Consider the following 19,000-nt stretch of genomic DNA (forward strand, 5'->3'; position numbering starts at 1 on the left):
ACTTTTAGTTTGGTTCAGGGACTCTTCAACATGTTGATGGGTTTCCACATCAGACATGTGGCTAACCAATGACCTGAAAATGGATTTGCTAGAAAATTTGAATGAGGCGAAAAATTGGTTGATGTACGAAGATCATTGCAACAACTGAAAAGGCATAAAAACAGGCATGAAAGCAAGTGTGACATGGCCCGAGAAAGACAAAAAAGGATTACTAATTTCCAAAGAGGGGAATCAACTGAAATTTGGACGGGCAAGAAAATGGGCAAGACAATTAAAGTCATTGTTCAGATTAAAGGACTGCAGCGTGCACAGGAGGAAGATTAAATATTGTACCTGAAGTTTGCACCTAGTTTGGTTGAAACAATGTGGGAGACCAAGGGTGGAAAGGTCAGAGGGAAATATTGAAATGGGAAGTCAGAATCACATTTGTGAACTCAAGAGAGATGATCTCCAATTAGTGTTGCCAACCTCCAAGGCTGTCCCGGAGTCGTCAAGAATTAAAGATTAATCCTGGATACTGTTGTGAGCAACTCAGGAGAAAACTTTTAGGGGCATTAAATATTTGGTGGCAGAGTCATGTGATGAAGCCTCCAGGAATATGTCCAACCAGAGTTGGTAACCCTATCACCAATGTAGAGGAGTTTATTGCGAGCAACAATGATGGATTGAAGAATATGTGCATTGCTATCTCACACAGGAGCATTTAGGGTCCTGAGCATGAGAAGAATGAGAGGGGATCTCATAGAAACATATCAAATTCTGACAGGATTGGACAGGTTAGAGGCAGGAAGAATGTTCCCGATGTGGGGAAGTCCAGAACCAGGGGTCACAGTCTAAGGATAAGGGGTAAGCCATTTAGGACCGAGATGAGGAGAAACTTCTTCACTCAGAATTGTGAACCTGTGGAATTCTCTACCACAGAAAGCTGTTGAGGCCAGTTCGTTAAGATATATTCAAAAGGGAGTTAGATGTGGCCCTTACGGCTAAAGGGATCAAGGGGTATTAGAGAAAGCAGAAATGGGGTACTGAAGTTGCAAAAATGATCAGCTATGCTCATATTGAATGGTGGTGCAGGCTCCAAGGGCCGAATGGCCTACTCCTGCACCTACTTTTTATGTTTCTATGAGCAGTGGTTACATCTGCTCTGGTTGCTTGGGAAGGGCAGTCACAAATGGGGGAAATGGAAGAGTGGACCATGTGTGCCAGGGAAAAAAACTCCTCTGGGTACTAAATGGATGGGATGGGAAATCATTTTAGGTGGGACAAATAGCAGATGGTTTGGTGGGTGCAGAGACTGGTGAAATACAAGGCTGAGGACAAGAGGAACTCTACCATTGCAAGAAAAGGGATGATAGCTAAATCATAGGAAATGAGGCCAATACATACACAGGCCTCAGCAACCATAGATGAAAAAACCCTTCGCTGGGGAGAAAGAATAGAGCAGATACATCAAAGAACTGGGGAAAAGGGTAGTGGGAAGAGACATGATTCTGGTAGTTGTGGGAATCTGGGCTTGCAGCAGATCTGAAAACATCACTGAAAACAGTGAAATCCAGGAAGGAGTCAGAAATGGAACATTGCAAGATGAGGGATCGAACTGGGAAGAGTGAAATGAAATTCTCCAGTTTGGCCCCAGAGCAGAGAGTGGCACAAAGTTATCACTGTGACAGAGCAAGAGGCTAGCAAGGGGATTCAAACAGGACTGGAAGCAGCAGCATTTTACATTTCTACAAAAAGACAGACATAGCAGAGATCTACGCTCGGACCAAAGCAACATACTTTATTGGGAGAAAGCAAGTGCAGGGAAGAGACGTTGTTCAGGGCAGGAACTTCCAGCCAAATGAAGGAGAAGTAGTGGGGATAGGGACTGGTTAGGGCTTTGCTTTAGTAAGTGGAAAACCCCAAAACATTCCAGCACAAAATGAAGGCGTTGCGAGACTACAAATCCAATTCATGCAATTGAGAGCATAAAAACAAAAATCTTCAAAATGGTAAAAGATCAAGAATGCTTGATGTAGGCATGACAAAAACTGGTTGGGAAACAGAAGAGTAAAGATAGAAGATTAGATTGATGGGGGAAAGCAGATCAAGCTGAAACAGCAGGTCTGCAGGGTGGGTCTAGAAAGAGTACAGGGTGGTTGGGAACAGTTGGATGAAAAGGGGAGGGAATCTGAAAAATCAGTCCTGGTCCAGAGGGATACAAAAGCACAAGAGTTATCATTTGACCTCAGCCAGATGTCCACACACCATCCTTCTTAGCATGTTTGATAATCTCAGGATTGATAATAGAGATTAAAACCAAATGAAGTTTTGAGGGAGATAGATCAGTGCAAATGCAGGGAAGAAATTCAAGGGAACAGGGAGGCAGTTAGTGGGAAAATGAACTGGTATCACAGCATATTTTTGATCACGTTAGATCCTAATCTCAGACTTTGCCTCATTTTCTGCACCATTTGGGGCATAAACTGCAGCCTGTCTCTTTTAATTGGAGGCATAACTTGAACCTTTGGATTTAATTGGAAAAGGAAAAAAAAAGATAGCCACACTAATTCAGATAAGCAGCTCATAACAGGAGGAATAAGTAGGCCATTTGGTCCCCCGAGCCTGCTCCGCCATTCAATAAGATCATGGCTGATCTGATCATGGACTCCGCTCCATTTCCCTGCCCGCTCCCCATAACCCTTTACTCCCTTATCGCTCAAAAATCTGTCCATCTCTGCTTTAAATATATTCAATGACCCAGCCTCCACAGCTCTGTGGGGCAGAGAATTCCAGATTTACAACCCTCAGAAAAAATTTCTCATCTCAGTTTTAAATGGGCAGCCCCTTATTCTAAGACTACGTCCCCTAGTTTAATTTCCTATGAGTGGAAATATCCTCTCTGCATCCACCTTGTTGAGCCCCCTCATTATCTTATGTTTCAATAAGATCACCTCTTTCTTCTGAACTCCAACGTGAATAGGCCCAACCAATCCTCAAGTCAACTCCCTCATCTCCAGAATCACCTAGTGAACCTTCTCTGAACAGCGTCCAATGCAAGTATATCCTTCCTTAGAGACTAAAACTGTACGCAGTACTCCAGGTGTGGCCTCACCAATATCCTGTAAAGTTGTAGCAGGACTTCTCTGCTTTTATACTCTATTCCCCTTGCAATAAAGTCCAACATTCATTTGCCTTCCTGATTACTTGCTGTTCCTGCATACTAAACTTTGTGTTTCATGCACAAGGACCCCGTTGCAATTTTTCTCCATTTAAATTATAATTTGCTTTTCTATTATATCTGCCAAAGTGGATAGCCTCACATTTTCCCACATTATACTCAGTCTGCCAAATTTTTGCCCAATCACTTAGCTTACCTATATCCCTTTGCTGATTTTTTTGCATCCTCCTCACAATTTGCTTTCCTACCCACCTTTGCATCATCAGCAAACTTGGCTACATTACACTCGGTCTCGTCATTAATATAGATTGCAAATAGTTGAGGCTCCAGCACTGATCCTTGCGACACCCCACTAGTCAGTTTGCCAACTGGAAAATGACCCTTTTATCCCGACTGTTTTCTGTTAGTTAGCCAATCCTCTATCTGTTCTAATATATTACCCCCAATCCCGTGAGTTTTTAATCTTGTGCACTAAACTTTTATGTGGCACCCCCTTATCGAATGTCTTCTGGAAATCCAAATACACTACATCTACTGGTTCCTCCTCATCCACCCTGCTCGTTATGTCCTCAAAGAACTCCAGCAAATTTGTCAAACATAATTTCCCTTTCATAAAACCATGTTGACTGTTTGATTGAATCATGCTTTTCCAAATGTCCCACTACTGCTTCCTTAATAATAGACTCCAGCATTTTCCCAACGACAGATGTTAGGCAAACTGATCTAGTTTCTTGCTTTTTGTCTACCTCCTTTTTAAAAAAAAAAATAGGGGCATTGCATTTGCGGGTTTTCCAATCAAGCTCAGACTTATGGAACTTGACCATAGGCTCATCTCCTCCCCACCCCAACCCCCTCCTATCAATACAGCTTTAAACTACTTTCATGGAAGGAAAGCACATTTGACAAAAACTCATGTTTATCACTATAAATACCAGCATCTTGAAAAGTACCAATCACTTCAAATGTAGGCCAAAGTACTCACACTCGATAAAGGGATAAATCATTAAATAGAAACAACTTTGTGGATGCGCTCTTAATTAGCAAACTACATTGTATGTTTTTTTTAATTCATTCCAGGATGTGCGCATTTATTGCCCATCCCTAAAGAGGTACTCAGTGTAGTCCACAAGTCTTCAGACAGTCAAGTTAACATCCCCTTCTTCATTGTCATGGCAGCTACTTCACACACCCTAGTCTGCAATACCCCAATCTGGATACGTGATAGAAGTGGCAGAAATAAGCTGACAATGAAGTAAATACAGAAAGAGAAGGTTCTCTCTCGAATAGGAGGGGAAAAGAGAGGGTAGGACATGGGGAACTTCTTACATTTGAGCATGAAATGTGCTCAGGCGAAGACCACATCTAGCATTCTTTCTGCTTTGTTATTCCACCCCAGAAATATATCAGGTAGTTTAGTGGTACAATGTATGGATGGGATGTAGATTCAATTCTCTTAATACTGCTAAATTCCCAACTTCAGTCACATCATGGCATAGAAGGGACCAAGTAGAGGCCAGTAGCAACCCCACTGATGAAGCAGTATCAAACAACAGCAAAGATCACATGGGCTCTAGTTTCCAATGGTTGAGGGATCCAGATAATGTTTTATCTCAGCTGCTTTCTTTATTCATTGGTTTGAAAAATAACATTTACATTGGTCATATAGGCCAGGAATCTAGGAATAATGAATAGCAGTGCTGTATTAAACTAGGGGCTACATTACACCTGCATCACGATCCCCACTGCGCAAGTCAGATCTACACTACAAATCATTTTATAAATGTTTTAAAAACCTCAAGAACAACCAATTTCAAACAAACAGCTGCCATGATAGGAAATTCTCACCTTACAAATTCACACATCTCAACTGCATCTAGGATGCTCATTAAAATAAAGTCCACCAGCAATATGGTGTACATTAGGTCTTTATTCATATTTACAAGTTATACAGGTACAAAAACAAGTTCAGTATTGTGCAGTCAGAAAGAAAGAAATACATAGATATGAACAGACAATTCTACAAAACTTTGATACAGAAATAGTTGCAACCAGATTTTTCATTTAAAAGGTTGGTGGGGGCAAAATGGTCTTGCTGTATTTAGCTATTGCCCACAGCTCCATTGCCAAGCAGAGACACAATCACCTTTCAATAAGCATTAATTCCTTTGCACATTGGCAGGGAGACTAGACTTATCCAAGTCATCAAAATATGGGTGATGCAAAGCTTCCTTTGCAGAGATTCTTCTGGCTGGATCATAAACCAAAGTTTTCTGGTAATAGACAAACATTAGGTTAGAAAAACATTCCGAGAGGTGGTCCTGTTACATTATTTCTCATAGAAGACATAAACCACCCAGGTCAAAGAATTTAATGGAACTATATGAGCCAAATCACAAAAATGTAAGGCCGAGAAATATTGCAAACTTAAAATTTAATGAGCAAATGCTTCACTACAGAGATTTGAGGAAATACTTGGTTTTGTGTAAATTCAGTATTTAGATATGAATTGTCACATACAATGTACTCTGCAACAAATACAATGCAACACCAGCTGAGTGCAGTAGTCAACACTCCTGAACTTGTATGTGTTTGCTCTGTTCATTACATTTTGTTCATGGTAGCTATTTCATATCTGATTAGTGTTACATCTGCACAAGGGTTACTCTTCATTGCTTCTAGTGCTATCAAATACAGACTATACATCACAATGCAAATTGATTTTATTCAAATTGCTAAATAATTAGAGTTTGAGAAAACATTACTTCCAATTAACAGTAGACTGTGCAATGCAAACTTATTTGGAATGCAGAAATGTACTGCAAATTAGTATTGATAGCTTAATTATAGCAGGGAGCTGTTAAAAGCTGAAACCATCACCATAGGGCATTAAAAAAAAACAAAGAGCAAGGTCTGGCCGGTATTAATGCTATGCAAGATGAATGAATTCACATTTCCCAATCCCAAATAATGGATAAAGGGGAACCAGTGGATGTGGTGTATTTGAACTTCCAGAAGGCATTTGACAAGGTGCCACATAAAAGGTTATTGCACAAGATAAAAGTTCACGGGTTGGGGGTAATATATTAGCATGGATAGAGGATTGGCTAGTTAACAGAAAATAAAGTCGGGATAAATGGTTCATTCTCAGGTTGGCAATCAGTAACTAGTGGGGTGTCATAGGAATCAGTGCTAGGACCCCAACTATTTACAATCTATATGAACGACTTGGAGGAAGGGACTTGAGTGTAACGTAGCCAAGTTTGCTGACGCTACAAAGATGGGAGGAAAAGTAATGCGCGAGGACACAAAAAAAATCTGCAAAAGGACATAGACTAAGTGAGTGTGCTAAAATTTGGCAGATGGAGTATAATGTTGGAAAGTGTGAGGTCATGCACTTTGGCAGAAAAATCGAAGAGCAAGTTGTTATTTAAATGGAGAAAAATTGCAAAGTGCTGCAGTACAGCGGGACCCGGGGGTACTTGTGCATGAAACACGAAAGTATAGTATACAGGTACAGCAAGTGATCAGGAAGGCCAATGGAATCTTGGTCTTTATTGCAATGGGGATGGATATAAAAGCAGGGAAGTCTTGCTACAGTTACACAGGGTATTGGTGAGGCCACACCTGGAATACTGTGTGCAGTTTTGGTTTCCGTGTTTACGAAAGGATATACTTGCTTTGGAGGCAGTTCAGAGAAGGTTCACTAGGTTGATTCCGGGGATGAGGGGGTTGACTTATGGAGGAAAGTTTGAGTAAGTTGGGCCTCGACTCATTGGAATTCAGAAGAATTAGGTGATCTTATTGAAACATATAAGATTATGAGGGGGCTTGACAAGGTGGATGCAGAGCGGATGTTTCCACTGATGGGGGAGACTAGAACTAGAGGACATGATCTTAGAATAACGGGCCACCCAGTTAAAACTGAGGGTTGTAAAACTGTGGAATTCGCTGCCTCAGAGCTGTGGAAGCTGGGACATTGATTAAATTTAAGACAGCAATAGATAGTTTCTTAAACGATAAGGGGATAAGGGGTTATGGGGAGCAGGCAGGGAAGTGGAGTGGAGTCCATGATCAGATCAGCCATGATCTTATTGAATGATGGAGCAGACTCGAGGGGCTGTATGGCCTACTCCTGTTCCTATTTCTTATGTTCTTAAAGCAGAAGTTATTTTCAAAATCCACTTACCGCTAGCAGGTCAAGGCCATTAACATCTACATTCTTCACTTGTGACAAGCTTCCGGCTTTCCACTTGGGGAAGGTAGTTTTGTAATCTGGCAAAGTCTCAACCTCTGGCCAAATGTCATTGTTTGGTGTGCCCAGCGTCCTGTAAGGAGGCAAGACAAGTTTTTAAATTCCAGCAAGGTGCCTCAATGCTGCCTGGCATGTGAATCTTGAGCTAAATCAATGGTTAAAAACCCCAATGGGAGAACAGGGTAATATTAAAATGTATGCCATTGATAAAAGTAGTGCACACAGACAAGTTCAGTGCTGCTCCCCAACCCTCAACATGCAAATTTAAAAACAAACAATGACTTTTACCCAACTAAATATCCACAAGTGTAGGATTAGTTTGGAGAGATTTATATGATTTACCATTTCACCTGGCACAAACCACCTCTGAAAGAAACTTCCTTAGTGGAAAAATCAGGGGCAGGATCTTCACTATACAAACCCTAAACACCCTAGGGTCTAATTCCTTGTTACTTCACCATTAATACTGATGCAAAAGGTAGATGAAATCGTCACTTGTTCTTCAAATATGAAAATTAACAGGTGGATGAACTCTATTTTAGCAGAGCAGGCTGTTGGTGCATGAGAGATTAGAATGAAAAGTGAGGCTGCCCAGCTACTTGGATCACTCAGCATCGCATCCTCAGTAAACAATAAGAGTGTACCCAGGTTACAATGGAATCCACAAGACCCTGCACCCTCAGCTCTAACCTTCAAAAGAACTCTACAGACCTGGTTCATTACCACTTCGGACAAAAATACTAAGAGGGAATCTAACATTTGAATGTAGATTCAGTTGGAGACCTTCCATAACTGATGCCAAAGAGCCTCTTTTTCTGAGCTGTACTAAAGAGAATTCTGCTAAAGCAGGTCAAGAAACCAGTCTGAAGGAAGTTCCCTTTAGAGTATAGGCTGGATCCAGTTAGTTCAGTCACTCCTGAACAGCAGCATTCGGTATAGGTTCTGCGCATCACATTTTAGGAAGGATGTGAAAGGATTTACGAATGATTCCAGGGATGAGGGATTACAGTTACATGGATAGACTGGAGAAGCTGGGGTTGTTCTCCTTAAAGCAGAGAAGGTCAAGAGGAGATTTGACAGGTGTTCAAAATCGTGACTGGTTAATAAAGAGAAACTGGCTGAAGGGGCAATAATCAAAGGATACAGATGTAAGGTGATTAGCAAAAGAACCACAAAGGCGACAAGAGGAATTTTGGATTTTTTCCCCCATAAACGCAATGAATGGTTAGGATTTGGAATACACTGCGTGGTAGCGTAGTGGATACAGATTCAATAGTAGATTCAAAAAGGAATTGGATAAATACTTGGAGAACAAATTGCAAGGATATGGGGAAAGAGCAGGGAAGAGAGACTAACTGCATTGCTCTTCGAAAGAGCCAGCACAGACGAGATAAGCCTCCTTCTGCGTTGTACGATTGTAAAGGGGACTTTCCGGGCCCACACTGCGAAAAAGCATTCCCAAAGGATAGCTCCCCACTTCCATGGACTAAATCCAGTAAGATGCTGCATACGGTAATGTTGTATTGCAGAGATTGATCTATTAAGATTGCTGTGGCATTGTGAATGTCAATTTTTTTTTTTTTTAATTATTAAACGGGGGCATTGGCCCTTTGCAGTCCCCTCAAAAGTCTCCTGGAGCACGAGGAGAACAAAATCTGGAGACCAGAGGTGCAGGATGGAAGCAGATATCTTAAACGGCTACAGTGATAAGCAAAACAGTAAAATACACTGTAATTTTAGGAACATCCTGGAGTTTATTATGGAGTGCTTTTGTTTTATTGACATACTTCCACAGAATATTAAAAAGGACATACCTGAAAATCCTGAAGAGTTGATCAATCTCAGAGTCCCCATGGAATAGAGGTCTCTTGGTAGCCATTTCAGCAAATATTGTGCCAATACTCCAGATATCCACAGGAGTAGAGTAACGAGCAGAACCCAGGAGTACTTCAGGAGCTCTGTACCACAGTGTCACAACCTTTGAAAGCAATTCACACCTCCAATTAGTTGTTGGCTTGTAAAATCCATACTAACTGATGAAAACCCAAATTTGTATTGTCACAGACCAACAGATCAAAAGCTAAACCCTGGTAGAAATATTTTCTATGGAGCTGTTGCAAGCCCACAAGGATCACTGCACAACTGTTGTTCTTAAAATGTAACTCGCGAAAGTTCAAGGATGTGTCCAATACAAGTAAGGCTTGCGAAAGAACATTAAAAAGGTAGGCCCCAGAATCTAATTTTTAAAACTTTCACGTTCCTATCGGGTTGAAGGCGAGCTCAATATAAACTCCCAACTTAAGTTTCATCGGTGGTCAAGCTATTCGTGTCAAACTGGGTTGAGAACTAGCTGCACCTTCACCCGTTAAGGCCATGTAGAGAACACAAGTAGAGTGGGAGCAGGGAAAGGCACGAGCCTAGTTATCGCATCAAAACATAAGAAATAGGAGCAGGAGTAGGCCATTTGGCCCCTAGAACCTGCTCTGCCATTCAATAAGATCATGCCTGATCTGATCTTGGCCTCAACTCCACTTCCCTGCCCGCTCCCCATAACCCTCGGCTCCCTTATCATTCAAAAATCTGTCCATCTCGACCGTAACTATATTCAATGACCCAGCTGGCTGGGGTAGAGAATTTAAAAGATTCCCGACCCTCAGAAGAAATTCCGCCTCATCTCAGTTTTAAATGGGCGACCCCTTATTCTGAAACAATGTCCCCTAGTTCGAGATTCCCCCACGAGGGGAAACATCTTCTCTGCATCTATCTTGTCAAGCTACCTCAAAATCATACACATTTCAATAAGAGCACCTCTCATTCTTCTGAACTCCAATGAGTATAGGTCCAAGCTGCTCAACCTTTCTTCATAAGACAACCCCTTCATCTCAGGAATCAACCTCGTGAACCTTCTCTGAACTGCCTCCAATGCAAGTATATCCCTCCTTAAATGAGACCAAAACTGTATACTGTACGAATTAGCTTTTTTATTTTTCCTACCAAAGTGGATAACCTCACATTATACTCCATCTGCCAAATTTTTGCCCACTCACTTAGCCTATTGATACCCCTTTGCAGATTCTCTGCGTCCTCCTCACTACTCGCTTTCCCAGCTATCTTTGGATCAGCAAATTTGGCTACATTACACTCGGTCCCTTCATCCAAGTCATTAATATAGATTGTAAATAGTTGAGGCCCCAACACTGATCCCAGTGGCACCCCAATAATTAGTTTGCCCACCTGAAAATGACCCATTTATCCCAACTCTCTGTTTTCTGTTAGTTAGCCAATCCTCTATCCATGCTAATATATTACTCCCAACCCAGTGAGCTCTTATCTTGTGCAGTAACTTTTTATGTGGCACCTTGTCAAATGCCTTCTGGAAATCAAAATACAAGACAACTACTGGTTCCCCTTTATCCACTCTGCTCATTACATCCTCAAAGAACTCCAGCAAATTTGTCAAACATGATTTCCCTTTCATAAAACCACGCTGACTCTGCTTGATTGTATTATGATCTTCTAAATGTCCCGCTACTGCTTCTTTAATAATAGACTCCAACATTTTCCCAACCACAGATGTTAGACTAACAGGTCTACAAGTTTTCTGCTTTTTGTTTGCCTCCTTTTTTTAAAATAGGGGCATTACATTTTCAGGTTTCCAATCCACTGGGACCTCTCCAGAATCCAGTGAATTTTGGTAGATTACAACCAGTCAGGGACTTTTCCACCTTTAGCCCCATTAGTTTGCCTAGTACATTTTCTCTAGTGATAGTTTTAAGTTCCCCCTCCCAATAGCCCTTTGATCAAATATTGGATTGCTTTTAGTATCTTCTACCGTGAAGACCAATATAAAATACTTGTTCAAAGTTTCTGCCATTTCCCTGTTTCCCATTAATTCCCCAGTCTCATCCTCCAAAGGACCAACGTTTACTTTAGCTACTCTTCCTTTTTATATACCCGTAGAAGCGCTTACTGTCTGTTTTTATATTTCTTGCTAGCTTACACTCATAATCCATCGTCTCATTTTTTTTTGTAAGTCGTCCTTTGCTGTTTTCTAAAAATTTCCCAATCCTCTGGCCTTCCACTAATCTTCACAGCATAGCATGCCTTTGTTTTCAATTTGATATCATCCTTTACTTCTTTAGTTAGCCACAGATAGTTCATCCTTCTCAGAGTTTTTCTTTCTCATTGGAATATATCTTTGCCGAGAGTTATGAAATATCTCCTTAAATGTTTGCCACTGCTTATCTGCCATCTTACCTTTTAATCTATTTCCACAGTCCACATTAGCCAACTCTGTCTTCATACCTTTGTAATTGCCTTTATTTAAGTTTAGGGCACTAGTTTGAGACCCAACAGTCTCATCCTCCAACTAAATTTGAAATTCTATCATGCTATGATCACTCTTCCCGAGAGGATCCTTTATTACAAGATCATTGATTAATCCAGTCTCATTACACATTACCAGATCTAAAATCCCTGGTTGGTTCCACAACATTTTGTTCGAAGAAACCATCCCGAATACACTATAAACTCTTCCTTAAGGCTACCTTTGCCAACTTGATTTGTCCAATCAATATGAAGATTAAAATCGCCTATGATTGTCATACCTTTCTTACAAGCCTCCATTATTTCTTGATTTAAACTCTGTCCAACAGTGTAGCTACTATAGTATAGTACTATAAGACTACTCCCACCAGTGACTCCTTTCCCTTATTATTTCTTATCTCCAGCCAAACTGATTCTACATCTTGATCTACTGAGCCAATATCATCTCACAACCGCACTGATCTCATACTTTACCCCACCTCCTTTTCCTTTCTGCCTATCCTTCCGAAATGGCAAATACCCCATAATATTCAGTTCCCAGCCTTGGTCACCTTGCAACCACGTCTCTGTAATGGCCATCAGATCATACCCATTTATTTCTATTTATGCAGTCAACTCATCTATCTTATTAAGAATTCTGTGTGCATTCAGATAAAGAGCCCTGTGTGATCTGGTACAGATAACACCTAGGTCTTCCCTAGGAGCAGGAAGGTGACACAAAGTCAGGCTCTCAACAGGCCAACCCAAATGATAGCGAAATGCTACTAAAATGGTTATTTTATCAAAAACAACCAATCTTAACACAGAGGGAAAGCACAAACATTAAAACAACTGATAATATATCACAAGAGCTTTCTTTTAAAATTGTATTTATTCACATCTTTAAACAAACAAACTGCACAACTGGACTTACTTCATGAGTATAAACTCTGACAGGGACACCAAAGGCACGAGCCAGTCCAAAGTCAGCCAATTTAATAACGCCTTTACTATCAATCAGCAGATTTTGAGGTTTTAAGTCTCTGTGCAAAACTCTTCTCGAGTGACAGAAGGCAATCCCTTGTGTGATCTGGTACAGGTAACTCTGGGAGGGAAAAAAACATGAAATATCATAGGTCGTGTCTGCCAGGTAGAGGATTCGTTCAATTCATAGATGACTCTGGAGACTAAGATCCTAATTGTGTAGTGGATTAAATAGTAAGGGACGAATATAGATAATATCTCTAAGGTCAGCATTTAAAGAATCATCAAAGATGCAATAACCAGCCTCCTAAGGTTAAAAATAAAGTTGATTTGGGGAGTGGGGGGGGGGGGGCGGGGAGGAAGAAAGAGGCAGCAGTGTGAACGCTGAGCATTAATGTTCAGTCATCGAGGTTTAATGTACTTCCCATGTTAACTACTGTGTATCAATCATGGCTTACCATTCCATTTTACTGGCTTTTGAGACCTGGATCAAAGACAATTCCTGTTGCACTTGAACTAACTTTGGAGCAATTACACTAGCTATTATGGGTGGGCACAGAAATTCACACCATTTAATGCATGATTCATTCTTTTAAAAATTGAGAAACCAAGATGAGGGGACAAACTCCATCATGCAAATTGAAAAATGTTCAAGACAAGATAAATCAGGAAGCAGTGAATTAAGTCTGAAGATTGTAGGAGAAATGGGAGGACTTGGGGAGTTGAGAGATACTTGGAAAGAATGTGTTAAAGTAAGGACTTGTGTGTTGATTAAACACAGCAGGGATGCAAGGAATAACTTGTATAACAGGAGCTTAGAAGAAATCTGACCACACCAGTTAAAATAAAGACATGAAAGGTTGACCGAGAGCGATAGCACATTTCTGACAGAGGGGCTAGAGGCGAAAGATGCATCACATTTCAGACAAACACACTTTGGAACATGCCCTGGAAGCACTGGACAATCTTGAGCTTGAAAGGATTCAGTGAATAGAAAAGTGTTCGGTATAAACAAAGGAAACAGAATTTCTTGGAGGTAACTAGTAATGGAGGAGATATGGGGCTCTTATTTGAACTCAAAAGAAGCTAGCAAAGCCAAGAAAGTAGACAGATGGAAAAACTAAAGAGGACACCAAAAGATAAAGCTGGTAGCTGACGGTTAGAATTGAGACACAGAGAAACCGTATTTGAAGAACTGAAAGAAAAATTATCTTCACTATGCCATTGAAAAGGCATGAGAATCTGATGAATGATAATTGAATCGTTAGAATAATCAAATTACTGGGTACAGCAGTGTAGTGGTTGTGTTACTGGATATGTAATCCAAAGGCCTGGACTAACAAACCAAAGAAAATGTTCAAATTCCATTATTACAGCCTGATAATTTGAATTTTAAACAAAAATCTGGGAATAAAAAGCTGCCATTAGTAAAAGCGACTATGAAGCTGTTGGGACTTTTTGCAAAAACCCAACTGATTCACCAATGTCCTTCAGGGGCGTCCTTACCCAGTCTAGACTCATCATCATCATAGGCAGTCCCTCGGAATCGAGGACTGGTTTCCACTCCCAAAGTGAGTTCTTTGATGGCTGAACAGTCCAATACGAGAGCCACAGACCCTGTTACAGGTGGGGCAGACATTCGTCGAGGGAAGGTGTAGGTGGGGCTGGTTTGCCGTGCGCTCCTTCCGGTGCCTGCGCTTGACCTCTTCATTTTCTTTGCATTGAGACTCGAAGAGCTCAACGCCCTCCCAGATGCACTTTCTCCACCTCGGGCGGTCTTCGATCAGGGTCTCCCAGGTGTCAGTGGTGATGTCGTACTTTATCAGGGAGACTTTGAGAGTGTCCTTCTAACGTTTCCGCTGTCCACCTTTGGTTCGTTTACCATGAAGGAGCTCCGCATAAAGCATTTGCTTAGAGAGTCTCGTATCTGGCATGCGAACTATGTGGCCTGTCCAGCGAAGCTGATCAAGTGTGGTCAATGATTCAATACTGGGGATGTTAGCCTGGATGAGGACACTGATGTTGGTACGCCTGTCCTCCCAGGGGATTTGCAGGATCTTGCGTAGACATTGTTGGTGATATATCTCCAGCGACTTGAGGTTCCTTCTATACATCGCCCATGCCTCAGATCCATACAGGAGGGCGGTTATTACTACAGCCCTGTAGACCATGAACTTGGTGGTAGATTTGAGGGCCTGGTCCTCAAACGGCCGAAGGCTGCACTGGAGGCGATGTTGAATCTCCGCATCAATGTCTGCCTTTGTTGATAAGAGGCTCCCGAGATATGGGAAATGGTCCACGTTGTCGAGGGCCGCGCCATGAATCTTGATGATTGGAGGGCAGTGCTGTGCAGCGGGGACAGGCTGGTGGAGGACCTTTATCTTACAGATGTTAAGCATAAGGCCCATGCTTTCATATGCCTCAGTGAATACATTAACTATATCCTGGAGTTCAGCCTCAGAATGTGCGCAGACGCAGGCATCGCCCGCATACTGCAGCTCAATGACAGAGGTTGGGGTGATCTTGGACCTGGCCTGGAGGCAGCGTAGGTTAAACAGCTTCCCACTGGTTCTGTAGTTTAGTTCCACTCCAGCGAGGAGCTTGTTGATTGTGAGGTGGAGCATGGTGGAGAGGAAGATTGAGAAGAGGGTTGGAGCGATGACACAGCCTGTTTGACCCCGGTCTGGATGTGAATTGGGTCTGTAATGGATCCTTTGTTAAGCAGGCAAAGGATGTTGACAAACTTTTGGGGGCATCCAAAACAGAGGAGGATGCTCCATAGACCCTCACGATTGATAGTGTCAAAGGCCTTTCTAAGATCGAAAAAGGCCATGTAGAAGGGCTGGCGCCGCTCCCTGCATTTTTCCTGCAGCTGTTATGCTGCAAAGATCACGTCAGTTGTGCTCCGTAGGGGACGAAATCCACACTGTGATTCCGGGAGGAGCTCCTCGGCCACAGGGAGAAGACGACCGAGGAGAACTCTAGCGGCAACTTTCCCAGTGGCTGATAGCTGGGAGATTCCCTTTTAAAAAATGGTCACAATCACTGCATCTCTGAGATCTGCAAAAACCCAACTGGCGCCCTTACCCAGTCTGGACTATATGGTTTTAGACCCACACCAATGTGGTCGACTCAACTTCCCTCTGAAGTAGCCTAGCAGACCACTCAGTTTCATCACTCAGGGTAACTAGAGATGGGCTATAATTGCCAGCAAGGCCCATACCCAGAGAATGAATAATAGTGACAAAAAAAGGGCTGGCCAAGTAGAAGTCATTGGTGCAAGGAAGAGTAGGAAAATGGAGATAGTCCCAGGGAACAAGAGTTAAGGGAAAGAGTCAGATGCTAAGATAGAGCAATTTGGGAGATAGGCTTTGTGTATGACTTTGGTAGGATGATAATTTGTTTAGAAGAAGTGCAGAGAAGTAAACTGTCATGAACTTTGGCAGTGCCCAGGACAATGAGGTGATTCAAAAGTATTCAACAGCAGAGTTCCAGGGGATCTTAACACAGGCAAGATAGCCTGTGGAATGGCGATAACAAAACTCATACTAGCAACCGCAAGCAAATCCTAAAATGTTATGGTGACAGATAATGAGACTTAAAAACATCTATAAGTTTAGAAAGCAGAGGACAGTAAGGAATTTCTAATTTGATATTTGTTTACTGTTGAAATGCCACATAATCCTAGACATCTATAGATGCCTCAATCCCCCCTTATTCCTTTCTATTCTTGCGAACTACTGCTCCAATTACAATGTGCACCATGATTTTCCCCTTGAATTTACATTGATATAAATGTTGTCTGCACAATGGAATTAGTTAGAAAAGCTCAACACTAATTTGTCTATTCAGAAAACAGATGCAATAATGCCTGGACATGCTAATTTTAATAGAAACACTAGAATTATTTTCAAATCTCCCTTCCCAACGAAGACGGTGTTAAAAAATAATACTGCAGCTACCTTAACTAGCATTTGGTCCATCATCTGACGAGTAGGTAAGGAATCCAAATATTTTTTCAGATCCATTGAAAGGAATTCAAATATAAGGTACAGCCTTGCATCTTGCATTAGTACATCTTGAAGACTAAGAGAAAGAGAAAGGTGAAATCACAGTGCTACAAATTGCTGAGTTATCAAACTTACTTCCCACTCCCAAACCAAATTTTCTCCCTTCTCCAAAAAACACACCGAACTTGGGCGGAATTAGTGCTACAGGTGCCAGCAACCCTCTTGCCTCCTTTTGTGACCCTTGACAGAGTGCTGGCTGGCTATTTCAAAGCGGGAGCAACAAGCCCAATCCAGTTACCTTAACATTCTCTTGTACTCAAAGACTGACCTCGCGATGTCACAAAGCACTTTACAGCCAATTTGTGCACAGCAAGCTCCCACAAAATAGCAATGAAAAATGACCAGATAATTGTTCCAGGTGGTGGTTGAGGGATAAATGTTGGTGATGATACTGGGAGAATTCCCCCAATAGTGCCGTGGGATCCGAGAGGTCACACTTACATTTCAGACAAGGATCACTGGACGGTGATTATCAGTTGGGAATACTAGCAGATTTCCACCCACCATATGCTAAAGGTCCCGAGGTTGACGATGGTGCCCCAGCCACTCATACATCTACAGAAACCAGTAGTCAAAAACACAACTTTTCTCGTCTGAATGGCCCAGTTTCACACTGGACAGTGCATTTAATCAATTTGACCCCCAGGAGCACATACTTATCCATTCAACTCTGCTACATTCAATGTGGTTATTATAAAATTGGGCGTGCTTAGTTGTACTGCAAAAATGGTCACCATGCCCCACCCTTTGTCTATGATTGGTCCCTTTGGAGGTTAAGCCACACCCTGAAGTTTCACAGGAATGTGTAACTGGAACCACCCATCACAAGGTCTCACTGACTTTTCAAATTGTAACTCGATCCACTGACTTCTTGAAACCCTCTAATCCTTTTATCAATAACTTTAAATTTAGGACGCGCTTATTTGTACTGCTAAAATGGCCAACATGCTCCACCCTTTGTTTCTGATTTATCCTCCAAGGGGACCAGCCACACCCTGAAGCACACAGGAATGTGTCACTTGAACCGCCCATCCCAAGGTCTCACTGACTTTGCAAATCGATCCACTGTGACTTCCTGAAGCGTGGCTTGACCCATCCACCTCCACGGAGGTGTGTGGGGGACCTGACCCATCCACCTCCATGGCACGAACCTGGTATTGCAGTACTTCCAGGAATGGTGCAGTGGCTCTAGGCCTTTTGGCTAAGAGCATTGGCGCAGAGTGATCCTTGGCGTGTGCAAGGTGACCTCTGGCGTTTGTGCTTTGACAAAGAATTGGAACGATTGGCTACGAATTTCAAAAAAAAAGACAGAGGGCAGAACTCACCAAAAGACAGCAAGGGCCAGCCAAAGTCCTGTTCCTCAGTCCAAGTACATCCCTCCCCCAGCTGAAGTGCCTTACCCCAGTCCAAGTGCATGCCTCCCTAGCCAAAGTCATGTACCCCAGTCGAAGTACATTCCTCCCCCAGCCTTACTCCAGCACAAGTGCATCCCCCCCAAGCCCCACCCATAGATGGGGCAAGCAGTGTGTGCGGATTGGGTATGAAGTGAATAGTGACAGATATCATCCACTCCAATGATGTTCCCTGCAGGGGGGTTGGAAGAACGTGAATAGTCTTCCCCAAGTTCCCCCCCCTCACCCACCGGCCATCTCCCCTTCTATCTCTCTTTCTCCCCGCCCCCAACCTCTTCCCCACCACTATCTCTCTCCCCTCTCTTTCCTCCTCCCCACCCCCCCGGCTCTTTCTCCCCCCAGGGAATGATTGGGGCCTGGGGGGGGGGGGGGGGGGTTGCAGAGCTCGACGGGGGCAGGGCTGGACAGTATGTCTGTCAAAAAAAGTGCAGTATGGGCTTGGGGGGCATGACAGACCCATGTATCAAAAAAAGGTGCAGTGCAAATAGTCACACTGTATAAAAATGTTATATTCAGTTAATTGGAGATCAGTCACTTCATTCCTACAAATTCAATATCCACTTGTTACCAAAAACATCAATATTTAATTGGATAAATTGCTTTGTTATCTCCCACTAAAAAAAAAATCATTCTATACCCCACACACATCAGGACTCAATTGTCACTGGGACATAGCCCCATTAATTATCCTCCTCCAAAGTTGGTCATTGCTTTGGGAGACAAAGCTTGTAAAACATTTTTGTAAAAGATGTACATTTAAACTGAACAATCACATTGGTGAAATTGTAGCATTACATAGCTACATGTCATAGCACAC

The 19,000-nt window shown here is 42.3% G+C and overlaps 1 protein-coding gene across 4 annotated transcripts in view; it reads right to left on the reverse strand.

Annotated features, from left to right (window-relative positions):
- Positions 1–5,069: 5,069 nt before the first annotated feature.
- cdk1 (cyclin dependent kinase 1) overlaps positions 5,070–19,000 on the reverse strand; it is a 133,202-nt gene continuing 119,271 nt past the window's right edge. For all 4 annotated transcript variants that reach the window (XM_070876864.1, XM_070876861.1, XM_070876862.1 and 1 more), the window contains 5 exons: positions 16,664–16,787; positions 12,652–12,822; positions 9,227–9,390; positions 7,347–7,485; positions 5,070–5,430 (listed from right to left, as the gene is read on the reverse strand). In XM_070876864.1, coding sequence (XP_070732965.1) covers positions 5,317–5,430; positions 7,347–7,485; positions 9,227–9,390; positions 12,652–12,822; positions 16,664–16,787 — 712 coding nt within the window. In that variant the 3' untranslated portion in view covers positions 5,070–5,316. The remainder of the gene's footprint in view (positions 5,431–7,346; positions 7,486–9,226; positions 9,391–12,651; positions 12,823–16,663; positions 16,788–19,000) is intronic.

Source organism: Pristiophorus japonicus, chromosome 3 (assembly GCF_044704955.1).
Source record: "Pristiophorus japonicus isolate sPriJap1 chromosome 3, sPriJap1.hap1, whole genome shotgun sequence".
Lineage (NCBI taxonomy): Eukaryota > Metazoa > Chordata > Chondrichthyes > Pristiophoridae > Pristiophorus > Pristiophorus japonicus.